General features: G+C 38.0%; 1 protein-coding gene across 4 annotated transcripts in view; it reads right to left on the reverse strand.

Moving 5' to 3' along the window:
- Positions 1 to 2959: 2959 nt before the first annotated feature.
- LOC136842562 (uncharacterized) overlaps positions 2960 to 15064 on the reverse strand; it is a 48419-nt gene continuing 36314 nt past the window's right edge. For all 4 annotated transcript variants that reach the window (XM_067110023.1, XM_067110022.1, XM_067110024.1 and 1 more), the window contains one exon: positions 2960 to 5177. In XM_067110023.1, coding sequence (XP_066966124.1) covers positions 4481 to 5177 — 697 coding nt within the window. In that variant the 3' untranslated portion in view covers positions 2960 to 4480. The remainder of the gene's footprint in view (positions 5178 to 15064) is intronic.

A 15064-nucleotide genomic window follows, 5' to 3' on the forward strand; every position in this document is an offset into this window, starting at 1 on the left:
CTTGATATCGCCATCTGTTTGTCTGCCGACAAACACAGATGTTTGAACCTTTTATCTCTGTTTTACCTGTCTGTGTGTAGACGCTACATTACCGCTCGCCTGCGTCAATAACATCTTCGAAGATTCTGTACATTTATCTCAGTAAGGAACAACCAATTAACCAGTAAACACCCAGCCAGTATGTCACTCATCCCCCAGTCCTTACACTGGTGACCCCGGAGTGACCCGAAGGACCCAGCTGACCCAAGATGACGACCCACGCGCCAACAGACCCTTCGCCGCCTCGCTTCTTCCCGCCGTTCCTGAGTTCTCCGTAGAGGTCCGACCCTCCGAGATGACCCACCCCACCACCAGAGCCCTGGACGCCTCCTCCAGGAAACCTGAAGCCGCCCCCGCACTCGCACTGGACAAGCTGACCAACGAAGGACCAGCCACGTCATCCTTCAGCCTGCTGCCGCCCCTCTCGAGCTGGCTACCAAGGATCAGCCGCCGTCATCCTTCAGCCCTCGAGCCAGCCACCGAAGGATCATCTGACGTCACCCTTCAACCCGCTCCCACCCTCCTCAAGCTCCTGCTGGCCGGTGCCGCCCTTCAGCCTCCTACCCACCCCTAGCCCAAGCCCTTCGAGCCAACTACAATTGTCGGCAAGACAGTTTCCGCATCGTTGCCTCACTTGTGGGGGGAATATTGCAAGTGCCCGTCACCCCGATGCCGTCTCTTCCAAACAATCAGATGTTACCCACGTCTTGGGGGAGAGTACTGTAAAAGCCAGATGCTGTCTCTTCCAAACACGTGTGTGTTCGTGTGTTCGTCAGTCGTTATCATCGGAATGGACAGGACAAAACAGGAGCGTCTCGTTTTCTTTCTCTACAGGAACGCGATTTCAACCATACAATATTTCCGTCTGTTTCTCCCTAAGCATTGTTGCCTTAATGTATGTACAATCACCACTACTTGCATTGCCATGCAAGCATTCTAATCATGTACTCATAATGTTCCAACGAATCTTCTGTATCAAACTGTGTGTGTGTTTCTGTTTGTGAAGACTCCAAATGTCTCTCCATTTCACACATATTATGCTACTGCATTGTATCCATTAATCTGTCTTGAATCTCATGCAATTGGCCGTATGTAGAATTTCCTGGCCTTTCCACTGATGTATGTTTCATCATTGTATGTTAATCATGTCTCTTGATATCGCCATCTGTTTGTCTGCCGACAAACACAGATGTCTGAACCTTTTATCTCTGTTTTACCCGTCTGTGCCTAGACGCCACATTACCGCTCGCACGCGTCAATAACATCTTCGAAGATTCTGTACATTTCCCCCCACCAAAATCACTTTCATGTATCATAATAAAGTTTTCATCCAACCTACCCATCTCACAGACTCATCATCAACATAGAGTTACGGGCTGCTCTAGGAGCAAGAGCCCGTGCTGGCACAAGGCCAGCTAAATCTAAAACAACAAAAATGTACATTTATCTCAGTAAGGAACAACCAATAAACCAGTAAACACCCAGCCAGTATGTCACTCATCCCCCAGTCCTTACATGCCAAACGTCTCGCCATTTCACATATATTATGCTACTGCATTGTACTCATTAATCTGTCTCGAATCTCATGCCATTGGTCATATGTAGAACTTCCTGGCCTTTCCATTGATATATGTTTTATCACTGTACGTTTATTATGTCTCTCACAATCGCCATCTGTTTGTCTGCCGACAAACACAGATGTCCGAAACATTACCTCTGCTTTGCTCTGTCTGTGTGTAGACGCTACTTTGCGGCTCGCACAGACCTATAACATCTTCGAAGACTCGTACATTCATTTTACGGGCTGCTCAAGGAGCAAGAGCCCGTGCCAGCACAAGGCTGGCTTAATCTTAAACAACAACAACAACAGTACATTCATTCAGTAAGGAACCACCAATACACCAGTCAACACCCAGCCAGTATGTCATTCAATCCCGTCCTTACACGTGAAGTGCATTGAAAGCAACCCTTACAGTGTTTAAGAAATCAGTTAAACGCAATGGGCAAGTTATCTACATGTATGCAACTATATAAGGTATCCTTCAGGAAATGTGAGGCTAAGGTCATGCCTACGTTATCAAATTTTAGTACAAGTAGTTGTGTTCCTGCTAAGATGCGTCTGCGGATAAAGTACAGGAAGGTATCCTTCAAGATGTTCGAGAGAGCGAGCTAAATAAAATCAATTCGAAGTGCAGTAACATTAAACTTCTGTCGCTGCCGAAATGGGGTTTACAAGGTGAAGACGAGAAACTGCGTTCTGATGGGGTTTCCAAGGTGAAGACGAGAAACTGCGTTCTTATCGTGGTATAGCCGTGACTCAACGAGATACATCTACAGTACGTTTTAAGTTAAATGACGTTATCTTCGAAAATGACTTCGTTTTCACGTGCTTTTTCCCATTTTTAAATGACAGACACTATAAATAGCAGCATATAATTCGCTCTACTTGAAAGTTCTTTATACCTTATTTCTTTGATTCAGTTCGAGATTAATCATAGAACACACGTACAGGGAAAATATCATTACTTGTACTTGAAGGAATACATAATTCACTATGACATCAGCATTACCTACAGCTGTAAAGGCTACGAACCTTACTGATATGACAAAAATGTTTAGGTTACCGGTAAGTTATCGTACTGAAGTTTTAAATGAAAATGTTTACATTATGTACAACAACAAATTATAAAAATCAGATACTTGTAGCTTATTCGTTGTAGCCATTCGAAAATATTATTCGCCAGCTGAACACTACTTTTTCCATATTTTCTACACACACTGTCTCAAGGTACACACAACCGAAGACCTTCCGACAAGGAAGTAGAGCTTCCAAAGTGACAAGCTCATCGACAGTTCACTTTTACCGAATGAAATTGGGTTAAACTAGGAGATACATCAAAAGGAAAAACAAAACACCTGATTACATTCTTATATACATTTATTTACATCGTTGAGATTAATATACATTTTCACAGCACCAAAGATTTGTACGTACTGTACACATCAATATTTCATTACTAAATTAGTACAAAAATTATCTATGGTATTCAACATGTTACTTCATTGTTTATTGTAATTCAAATATCCTGATAAAGTATACTTCAAGGAACAATTCCACCTTCATTCGCTCAAAAATTATAAGTATAACATTCATAGTATAAATTAAGGTACAAAGAAACGTAACTGTTCGAATATCAATAATAATTTCTTAACTTAGGAAATGCTAAACTTACGTGACTTGGCTCTGACGTCATCTGCGGTTGTTTAAAAATCCCTAAACTTTTTCTTTTTTGATAAAAAATAATTAGTGTCATCAAATGATACGACATAAGACGCAAACTAATTTATAAGACAAGCCTCAAAGTATCAGTAAAATAAATAAGTTAAAACAGCCTGAGGTATTTTCTAGAATAGGTTTTACAGGATCATAATTTTTCAATACATATGGACTAGTTAGTTTAACGATTGCTTTTGGTCTGCAGATTTACATCAGGCAGCTACTACGTCACAATTAACTTCCTTGGGACATTAGTGAAAATACATAAAGGAGAATGGACATATTAAAAATTGATTTTTCTTTTTTCAATACAAAATACCTATCTGTTCCGGCTGTCAAATTCACAGAAGCCTGTGAATGCACATAATACATACATATTACACTATTGCGAGCATGCAAGCACGTCAATGTGGGAGAGGAATCACTGTCGAAATACCAATAGCTCTATATTAGAAATTACAGGAAATTATTTTTGCACAGTAAAGTAAAGTAAAAACTCGAATAATTCAAAGTGACCACCAACATTTTTGCACAGTGAAGTAAATAGTAGCAAAATATTTACCAAAAAGACTTACAAGTAAAAACTCGAATAATTCAGTGACCATCAAAACTTTCCTTATTCTATATAAGAAATATGGAGAGACCTATCACAGTCAATTTAATGTGAAATGTAATCGCTTTTAATATTTACCTCTAATCCATTACTTCCAAAAATTAAGAGACGTTTTCAGGCGTCTCTTATAAACTTTATATAAAATATAATTACACCGAAACCTAGAGGCACTTTGCATGTCGTCAAATAGAACCTACTAAATTACTATGTTTACTTGGTAACACGTTTCTTCATTAAGAGCATTAATAGGTATACTCGAGCCTACAGCTATCGCAATATGGCAAAAGTATCTAAAACCATCAAGAGAATTCATAAGGGAAAGTCTGTCACTCTGGGTTACCACATTCTGAAGTCAAATGCGGATGTGAAACTCGAGCACAGAAAGCTGCTGCATTCATCGTTAAACAACTTGTCATTGCAGTTCCCTCTGGATATTGAGATTTTCCAAATATTGGCATTAATTGTGGAGTACTGAACTGACTTCCACATAGGAATAAGTGGAACGAAAATGCCCATTTTTATGCCAACATAAAATCACAATTTTTTTTCACTCATTTTTGTGGGTAGATTACATCGTACAATGGAGGAGCCTCCTTCGGTACAGAAGTCTGTGAATGGGACGCGCCGAGAGAAGAATTAGTATTTGATACTACGGTGGCATTTGTTGGAACTGGCGCGGGCAATGCTTGACTTGTGCTAGAAAACGAAGCTGACGAAGGATGAGCTTGATCGATCACTAAATCTCGTGCAGGTGGCTCTTCCTCCTCAAGAAAAGGTTGCTCAGAAATAACCTCCAACTCGATGGAGGTCGACATTTCTTTAGGACTTGATGGAAAAAGATCTTCATATTTGGGAGGCGAGTCCGCTGGAATGGTAGAATATTTTGAAACCTCTATGCCCCGACTGGGTCTCCCGAGCTCCGGCGAGGCATCCTGTTGAGGGAAAGTGTAGATGGTAAATACTGTCCCTGCTTGGGGAATAACAGGTCGGGAGTTTTGCATCATCTGAGGACTACGGTCTTGCTGTTGCTGCCGACGCGGCTGTGCTTGGCACCTGCGGCTGTTGCAACCAGCAGGGGTGATGGTGGCAGTGGAATGACTGGGCAAGATATCCTCTTCATTGGAACGTCTGAATTTTTCTGAACATGACTGCATACAACACCGATAGCAGAGACAGCGCAGCACCACTGCTACAAGAATGCAAACAGCTAGAAACACAGCTAGGAAGAAGCCATCCATTGGACTGAACCTGAAAGAAACGAAAAAGAATCAACTCGTTTCCTCTTAATTTCTAAACGGGTACTTTCATCAATATCAGCACAATCAATTAAAAATTAAATCAAAAGTTATGAATAGACATGCCTGGTTTCACCCTTTGACCGTAAAAGTTAATCACACATATATATTAACTGTATTATATCTACTGGGGCACTAAGGTGATAACTGTAGTATAATCATCTACACATTATTATTTAATATTATTATTATTATTATTATTATTATTATTATTATTATTATTATTATTATTATTATTATTATTATTATTATTAAACTTGGGTAACAATTTAATGGATTATAACAAAAATGCTAAGCAAATTCCCACAAAACAAACTGCCCATTTGTGACAAAAACCAAAATGCTGCGAAGTCTAATAAAACAAAATATATCAAAGAGGTAAAAAAATATCTACAAATTGCCAGAAGAGCAGATGCAATGGTGCTTGATGCTTTGAAGTAGCAGTACAGCCCACTCAAACTTCCGTGTGTCAACATCCCTTCCAGAAAAATGGTCCAATTTTACTGCAGCAAAGGAAATAAGGGGCTTCGGGTACTAGCCAATGAATCCAAGTATCACCTAATAAGTATGTGGTGGATATGCTCTTCTACATGAGTAACAAAAACCATTTCGAGGGGCACAAGAACTAAAGGTACTGGTAAGGTTCTCTACTAATATCACATGAGGATGTAGATATTCGAGCAGAACAGCAAGGTTGATATGAAGATTTGTAGGATTAACACACATGGCGCAAACACGGTACCATCTAAATCTAAACTTAGAGGTTAATACGAATAATGGCTAGTTTTCTAGCAACTCTTAAGAGTCGAAAGTAACACCAGCACTGACAAATGTTAAGAATTATTAAATACCTAGGTTTCTGCACACAGACAATCATAGAGCTGATAAATCAGTAAATTCTTGGTTTTGCAGTTCTGCCTAATACTCCATTGACTAAACAATTTACTGATCCATTCCAAATCTATAAGCGAGGAAGGCTGCCATTATTAGTCATATCAGCTCCCTGCGTCATTTTTTTTTTTTTCGCAAATTCCTGATTTTATTGAATTTTTTGTGTATGTAGCCCTATTGTAGGGAATGGATTCCCGAAAAGTTGGTACAAATAAAGAGATAATGCCTAATCTTCTTGCATTCCTATTAATTATATATATATATATATATATATATATATATATATATATATATATATATATATATATATATATATATTGTTATATATATATTATATTAAATAAATACTTTGCATTACTCACCTCTAGCTTGCATGCACTAACACTTCATGGCCATAAAGGCCATTCCTTTCCAATACCTTTTTCACGCTATAAAGCGCTTTCTAGGTCTTCTTGGGACTAATCTCAAAACTTGTTAATCCATTCTTTCAACCAACAACTCGTTCTTCACAACTAAATTTAACCACATTTCTCCCACTTCTTCTTATGCCACATATAAGAGGCAAACAGTTCAGCCCAACTGCCCAAAATTGTTACCTATTCTAACACACCTATTTCTTGTCTTTTCTAAACTTATCCTAGCATCATCTCTATATTTACTCCCAAATACCTATAAGAATCAACTGCTTCCTTTCTTCCACCAAACATATTTCATCCCTTTCATCCATTAAGATATTCAACAGACAAGAAGACAACATACCCTTCCGTCCCATTATTTACTGTACATTTACTTAACCGTTACTTTCACATCTGCATATACAAAACACATGCTTCACTTCCATCGTAAACACTTGAAAGCTTTAAACAAGTTTCATTCTTTACCATACGGCCTCAACACCCCCTCATCGCCTTTTATCGTTATATGACTTAAAATTTCAGTCACATACATAAACCGTAAATAGTTTCCCTTTTCCTTCCATGTTTCTCACTTCATTGTTCTATAAACACCATGTTTAAACCTACACCACTCTATCCCTATCAATCGTTCGGTTACCTATCATATTATCTCAGTCAAAATTCAACCAAACAACAAATGTTAAGATCCTATAAATCTTACACTCACCTCCATCACCTTTACCTTTATCCAGAGGAAGTATTATTCCTCTTTCATTCCTTTACGAACCTTCCATTCATGTTATACTGTTAACGAAACTTATTTATTAACAAACAGAATTATTTCCAAATTGGCAAGCCACATGCACTAAAGGATAATTGTTACAATTCGAATTGTAGTCAAATCTATCTTCAACGGTCTCAATTCAAAAGTGTGATAATGCAACTTGAAAGGATAGCTGTCTAATAACTAGTAAACACAACAACAGTATCGCAAACAGTAGAATATTCTGATTAAGACTACTCAACCAGCAGACGATGGCCTGGATAAATAATCTCCAACGAAGTTGAGGTACAACCGGTTTTAGCTAGTCACTCCCTAACCAGAACTAGCTTTCCGATGAATGTATTAACAATAACACAAACCAGACACCCAAGGAAAATTACCGATGATACAATGTCACTTTTCAAGGAGTTCATCAATATTGATAGGAAAACTGATCATCTGTAGCAAAACAAGTGGTGATATAAACTCTGAGGCAATAGGAATAAATACACCTGTAATCATCTCCTAAATAAGAAAGGCAGAGATAGAAGTTTAGGTGAAGAGAGAACAATGAAACATTCAATAATCCCTTTCTTGACTAAAAAATACCTTGTAAAGAGGAGTATCGTCTTCTTGTGTTATGAGTTCCTCCATTTAGAAGGGAATTTTTGTATACCATTGTTTTCCTATAAGGTGTCACAATTTTCTTCTAGTTTTGGAGGATGCTGCATGTATGATCGACTTTATCAATTGAACTTCAAAAATTTTTGGTCTGTTTCTAGTGGTGCATAATGCAACTTCAAAATCAATATAGTTTTGTCCCCAAATGTGCTAAAAAAACAACAACAACAACCTACCGTAATATCTATAACAGTTCTTGTATTTGGGAATGGAAAAATGAGATGACCAGTGAAGCAATATCCCAGTCACAACAACTGTAGCTTCTGAAATCTACGTATGTACTGCATTGAAAGAAAGGACTATCCAACACAAACCCTCTTAATGAACGCTGTTTGATCAAGAAGCTCACATGACTCTCAGCATCTATTTTGTCTGTCGTCATTCACTTCAATATCAATTTACCAAACCACTCTCTGGTGTTCATGGCATGTAAATATCATCCACTAACAACAATGGAAATATCGATAATCATCAGCCATGTATATATCTATGCATGTATGTTGTGTATGTTTGTGTGTGCATGCGCGCACGCTTAAATATCACATATGTACGCAATTTTATTATCAGCTAAAGACAGGGACTGTTTAAAGTTAACGACAAGAGTTCCTAGTACTTTCGTGTATTTTGGGGTGCAAAGCGACAAAATATATAAGTGAAGAACAAGGCTCTTTCATAAATGAAGGACAGTAAAAATATATTATTGGGTCATTATAAACAAAAGAAAATGGTCTTACCAAATTACTGAAGCATTCAAAACACGGTCATAAAAGAAAAATAAAATTATAGAATATACTGGTTGGTCCTTTTTACCACACACACACACACACACACACACACACACACACACACACACACACACACACATATATATATATATATATACATATATATACATCTGTAATATACAATAATTTTCACTTCATTTCATAGAAAACCTTATGCTGTCAAGCCAAGCACTGGAGTACTTTAGGCCATTCACCGCTAAGTATTAAAGACTATGATCTCATAACTTCGTGATTTCTTCACACTTTTTGGATACGCTTGTCACTACAGAGATTAAAATCCAAAAGAACCAAATGAAGGAATTCTGATGCCAGTGGCAGGATTCGAACCCGCACCGAAGGTATCAGAATAATTATGTTAACCACTTGACCAAGAAGGGGTATGAAGTCTATTCCCGCTCATACATACATATACACACTGGACGTATATCTGTCGAATTCAGCATCGCTTACTGGAGCTGGAACATACGCACCTTGACCATCGTTTTATTACTTTTTAGGCTGAATTATATATACAGTCTAGAGCCTACTGGTCACTTCTTCACAAGATTTGTATGTATTTGTAATAACCACAATAACCTGTAGAATTAAGTGCCTGGATATGTCTGGATATGATGGAATGGATGGGTCTGCTCCAACTCTATAGTCTGGCTACGAAATGTTGAGACTCGAAATGATTAGCACTTCTGCCATATATTTTTTAATCCCGTTCAAACTTATGAGGAAAAGGTCATAATGTCGTAGATCTGACATTTCTTTTTAGCTGCGCTGCCATTTCCACGTGTATGTATGATTGAATGAAGTGACTCCCGGTCACAGTAAAATGGAGATTGTTCATCACCTTCCACCATTCGTCAGAACAAAAGCAAAGCACGAGGATCACAACATTACACTTGGACCGAAAATGTATACTTTTCATACTGCTTAACACAAAATTTAATTAAAGGTATTATATATGCATATGCATACATACATATATATATTTATAATATATATGCATGTGTACACATACATACATTAATTAAAAACGAAGTCACTTGTACGTAAAGACTAACAGCAGAACAGTATGCTCGAATATGTCCATTCTCAGGATTAACCTTATCCTGGAGGACAATCCTGAACGTGTACCTTTTTTGGGATTAGGATTAAATACCTCTTTCGGCAAAATAGGAAACATGCCAACGTTGCTAATTAAAGGACAGTCTCAACCTTTCGTAGCTACACTATAGTAAGTGTATCTTAATTCGACATATTATACTATGTATATACAGTAACTGTATATACTATGTATATACAGTAACTGCACCCACGGAATTACCTGGGTAAGCTAACTGCTTGCATACCAGCGTGTTTTCCCCAACTACCCGACTCAACAATGACCCAATTGACAGCATTTCATTCGAATTATCCCTTCTGAGTGAAAAGATAGAAATAATCAACACACAATCACTTGTGGAGCAGAAATAAATTTCTGACTCACATCAGGATCGAACCCAGGTCTTTCAACTGAAAGGCAAGGGCGCTGCCCACTAGGCCATTCAAGTCAGAAAAGAAGTTGAAAGACCTGGGTTCGATCCTGATGTGAGTCAGAAATTTATTTCTGTTCCACAAGTGATTGTGTGTTAATTATTTCTATCTTATTCACTCAGAAGGGATAATTCGAATGAAATGCTGTCAACTGGGTCATCGCTGAATCGGGAAGTTGGGGAAAACACGCTGGTATGCAAGCAGTTAACTTGCCCAGGCAATTCCTTGGGTGCAATTGCCCTCAGGTTCAGACCTGGGTTCGATCCTGATACGAGTCAGAAATTTATTTCTGTTCCACACGTGACTGTGTTGACTATTTCTATCTTATTCACTCAGAAGGGATAATTCAAATGAAAAGCTGTAATTGTTGAGTCAGGAAGTTGGGAAAACACGCTGGTATGCAGTTGCCCTCAGGTTCCAACTTCCTCAGGTTTATGACTTGTAAGGCCTAGTGGGCAGCGCCCTTGCCTTTCAATTGAAAGACCTGGGTTCGATCCTGATGTGAGTCAGAAATGTATATAATATATATAAATATATATACACACACATATATATATATATATATATATATGTCATTCTGATATGCCCGGCCGCAGGTTCCACTCCTGCCACAGGCATCAGAAATTCATTTGAATCTTAGGCTTTGAAGTAACAAGTGTATCCAAGAAGGGTAAGGATATTGATAAGTTAGGAAGTCAATGTGGTTTATATATATTATTTGTATAATAAATATATGTATATATTTATTATACACACACGAGAGAGAGAGAGAGAGAGAGAGAGAGAGAGAGAGAGAGAGAGAGAGAGAGAGAGAGAGAGAAATTTCTTTCCTTATAGAAATTTTAAAAACCCTCAACCCTTGTTCCTCGTTCCAGGTAACAAACGGACCCATCCAAGTTACCGGAAATTTCAGCTTAGTGGGTCCTGGAAAATTTATCCTAAAATCATCCGAACGGAAGCGATGACGACATTCCCATCAATATCTCTACCACCCTAGAGCAGCCAGTTCTCTGTCGTGCCTCGAGCAGATGAAACCCTTTCCACCGAGACAGTCCATCCTGTGAAAAACGAGAGCAGTCTCACGTTGACGCCATTAATACCTAAGAGATGACTCACTCAAACCCATGAAACGGGATGCGAAAATCTTTAAAAGTAAATTTTAAATATAAATAAACTTTTCAAGATCCTGAAAAACAACCCCCGCCCCTTTTTCCTCCTATTTTTTGGCATATTAACAAAATAGCAAATGACTAAAAATGAATACGGTTTCTCCCTCCATGAAATTATTGTCGGTTAGAACGAACAATGGATGAATGGCTGTTCAACCGCCCTCCCCGCAAAAAAACCTACAATTAAATGAACTCAGAAAGCAACACCAAGTAAGTTAAATTTTCCTTCAGTATATATTGCTTTGAACCTAAGTTAAATTTTCTTTTTGTATATATTGCTCTGGACGTAAGTCTCTCCGTATAATTCAAGTATTAGTGACGATGAAACTGACAATCACACAAACCTGGAAAGAATAAAGGATCACCAAATTCTGATAACTTAGGAAACGCGTTATACATACTGTGTATATATATATATATATATATATATATATATATATATATATATATATATATATATATACATATACATATACATACATATATATATATATATACATACATATATATATATATATATATATATATATATATATATATATAAAGAGAGAGAGAGAGAGAGAGAGAGAGAGAGAGAGAGAGAGAGAGAGAGAGAAACTAGTTTGAACCAGCAGTGAGGAAGCTGACCAGATCTACTCGTTGAATAAGACTCCTACAAAAAGTTGTCAGTCCAGCTGAGTCAAATGTTGAGGATTTTCCTTGGCCCAAGTTGCCACAAATACAATAATAATGATTCATAGTACAAAAAAAAGATGTCTGATTACTTCTCAAAACTTTAGAACAGTATTTGAGGTAACATTTTTTTTTTACTTTCAACTTCTATGCTCACGTGTTGTACCTCAACTTTTCCTTATATAAAACTGGACAATAACTGTTTGACAAATAATTAACCTTGACAAACTCTACAACGGATATACAAAAAAGTAACGTTGTGCCACTAACAGCCTGCGGCGCCACCCCACCTCCCAACCCCCCCCCCTCTCTCTCTCTCTCACACAGACACAAATCAGGATATAGAACATCCAGCTCGCATTCTGAATTCCCGTGATCTTGAACGGGAGCGATCATAGGTGACAAGCACAGCACAGGCATATTAATAAATAAAACATCTTCGAATGTTGTATGAACACAATCAAACACGGTGAAATGCTCAACCGGGCCACGGGGATCTAGCATCTTTAAAAGTGACGAAACATCCTCATCCATCTTAGACAGGACGCCTTTGGGCATGAAACTGAACAACGGAGAAGAGGTACTGGGGAAAAGGTCAAACTTTGATGCCAATACAATGTACGTGATAAAGACCACCAACAGACAGAAAACTGCTTACATAAACTATTATCCTGACTGACTCCCAGTGTTGCAACAAGAGAAAACTGGAAAATAATCAGTCTTTGCTGACTTAACACAGCGCTTCTTGTACAATATACTCGACGACTGAGGATAAAATCTTGATTTCTATGACTCTGCTACATTACCATTTTCAGAAACATACGCCCGTGCTACTTACCACCCTACGAAATAGAAATTCTACGGATCTCTGTAAGAGTTAACTACATTACCGTACCGAGAAATTTAAACATTATTTTGGCGATGTATTTTGAGCAAGTTTATATGATATTAGCAACCATCAAGCTCAGAGCCATAATTTGTTGTCATGCCAACACTGAATCAGATTTAGCAAGAACATTTCAGATATGATGACTTCGGGGAGTTCAGCAATGATTCACATGAAATATAGGCAGGCGTACAAGCAAACATTTCCATGAGTTTTGGAAGATATACCACACAAGATGTAAAATTGTAAGAAAATATTTCTAAGCCCCAAAACTCATCATTTTTGACAAACAATTTCCTCTGTTACAATAAACAGAGAACCATCACAAAAGAGATAATACTTTGTTTGAACACTCCTAAACAAACGACTTTCATCGAAAGGTTCCCACCACCACATGAGATCCGAACTTTCAGTCAGTGTGTTAACTCGAGAACTGAAATATTCAAAAAGTTGGCGCAAAATCCAAGATTTCTTACAGTACCACCAGCAACTCATGTCATCAGTTAGCAATAACCCCTTCGCTGTGGTAATTTGCATCTTTTAAGGCTTCCTCATATTATGCAAGACATCCATGTGGCTCACTGAGGGTCTGGAAACAGAGTGTGACTGTGGTCCACGTAATTTATGCGACAATTATGTTAAAAGTAAATTTAAAATGACTGACTATAAAGAATTAATCTTGAATCGCTTTTCGGTTATCACTGGAAAATACCAACGCTCTTTCCTACCATTAGTGTTTAATCAATGGCGCACCTTCAACCAGCACAAAAGACCAAATGTATTTAAGACTATTCTAATACTAGGACACTGGTTGAGCATTGAGATTACGGGGGAATACCCCCAAGATGAAGGCGAGAATCTTTGCAGCAATTGCAATGCATTATACGTTGGCAGTTGCATGCAGGTGATGTCAAAACAAAAGAATACTGGCAACCTGTGACGAAACTTGGGTTTACATAAGTTCTGTCACAAATCACAGTCTGGTATAGTGTCGTCGATGTTTTTTTCGGTAAATTACCAGTTGCGTTCAACAGCCATCAGGCACCCCCTCCCCCCTCTCTCTCTCTCTCTCTCTCTCTCTCTCTCTCTCTCTCTCTCTCTCTCTCTCTCTCTCTCTCACTAATTAGATGTAATTAAATTGAAAGCTATATAAAAAACTTATCACTACATGAGCTGATTGTAATATCGTGGTACGCAATGATCTGCTATACTCTAAGTCGTCTGTGTCACTCACCCTATAGGCTTACGACAAGCAATTACACGGTTCACTCACAAGACAAACGTCAGTAGCAACCTAAATAAATTAACCGTGCCAAAGAGCCTGTGCATTCTGGGATACAAGTAACTGGTCCTATCAAGAAAAATACTCTCAAGAAAGTTCTGTGTCCGTACTAAATTTAACGATCCATCAATATGTCATCTCTGGAAAGACCTTCCATAGGAAATATGTATGAATACTCAAGAGATTATTAAGAATGAAAATGTAAGAGCCTTGTCGTGGCAGTTGAATAAAAAAAGTTCTCAAAATGTAGACAACCTTTCTTGGTCGTCGCCAAGTGTCCAAAATGGCCTATAAAACTTTTATCTTCCATACGAAAATTAACCGAGAGATTCTTTTCATGATCACGTATGGGTTGCTACCAATGCATTACAAAATAGTTGGTAGTCATCTTACAACAAAATTCGGTAACAAATTATTAAAATGACTTGAATGGGAGGAACTCTTGGTTAGTCGAATAAGGCATTTTAAAGAAAATACTGTATATAGTACGATGTGAAACAAACTCAAGAAACTTCAAAGCAAAACGGAGGTTTAAAAATAAGGGTAGGGGTGTAAGTAAGAGTTAGCGACATGAGAGCAATCAAGTTGGAAATGATGACAACTACTGGAAAACAGTTTAATGACGAAGTCATTCCGTTTCATCGCTTTTGAGTCTCGGGACCTTTAAAACAGACAAGCAGTGAAGTCTTTTGCTTTGGAAAATTATGCTTCAAGGTTAATAATATCGAAACAGTTTACCTTAAGTAAATAGTGATGACTTCCCCCTAAACACTTGTTTCTTTCAATGTATCT

The sequence above is a fragment of the Macrobrachium rosenbergii genome, chromosome 10, assembly GCF_040412425.1.
Source record: "Macrobrachium rosenbergii isolate ZJJX-2024 chromosome 10, ASM4041242v1, whole genome shotgun sequence".
Lineage (NCBI taxonomy): Eukaryota > Metazoa > Arthropoda > Malacostraca > Decapoda > Palaemonidae > Macrobrachium > Macrobrachium rosenbergii.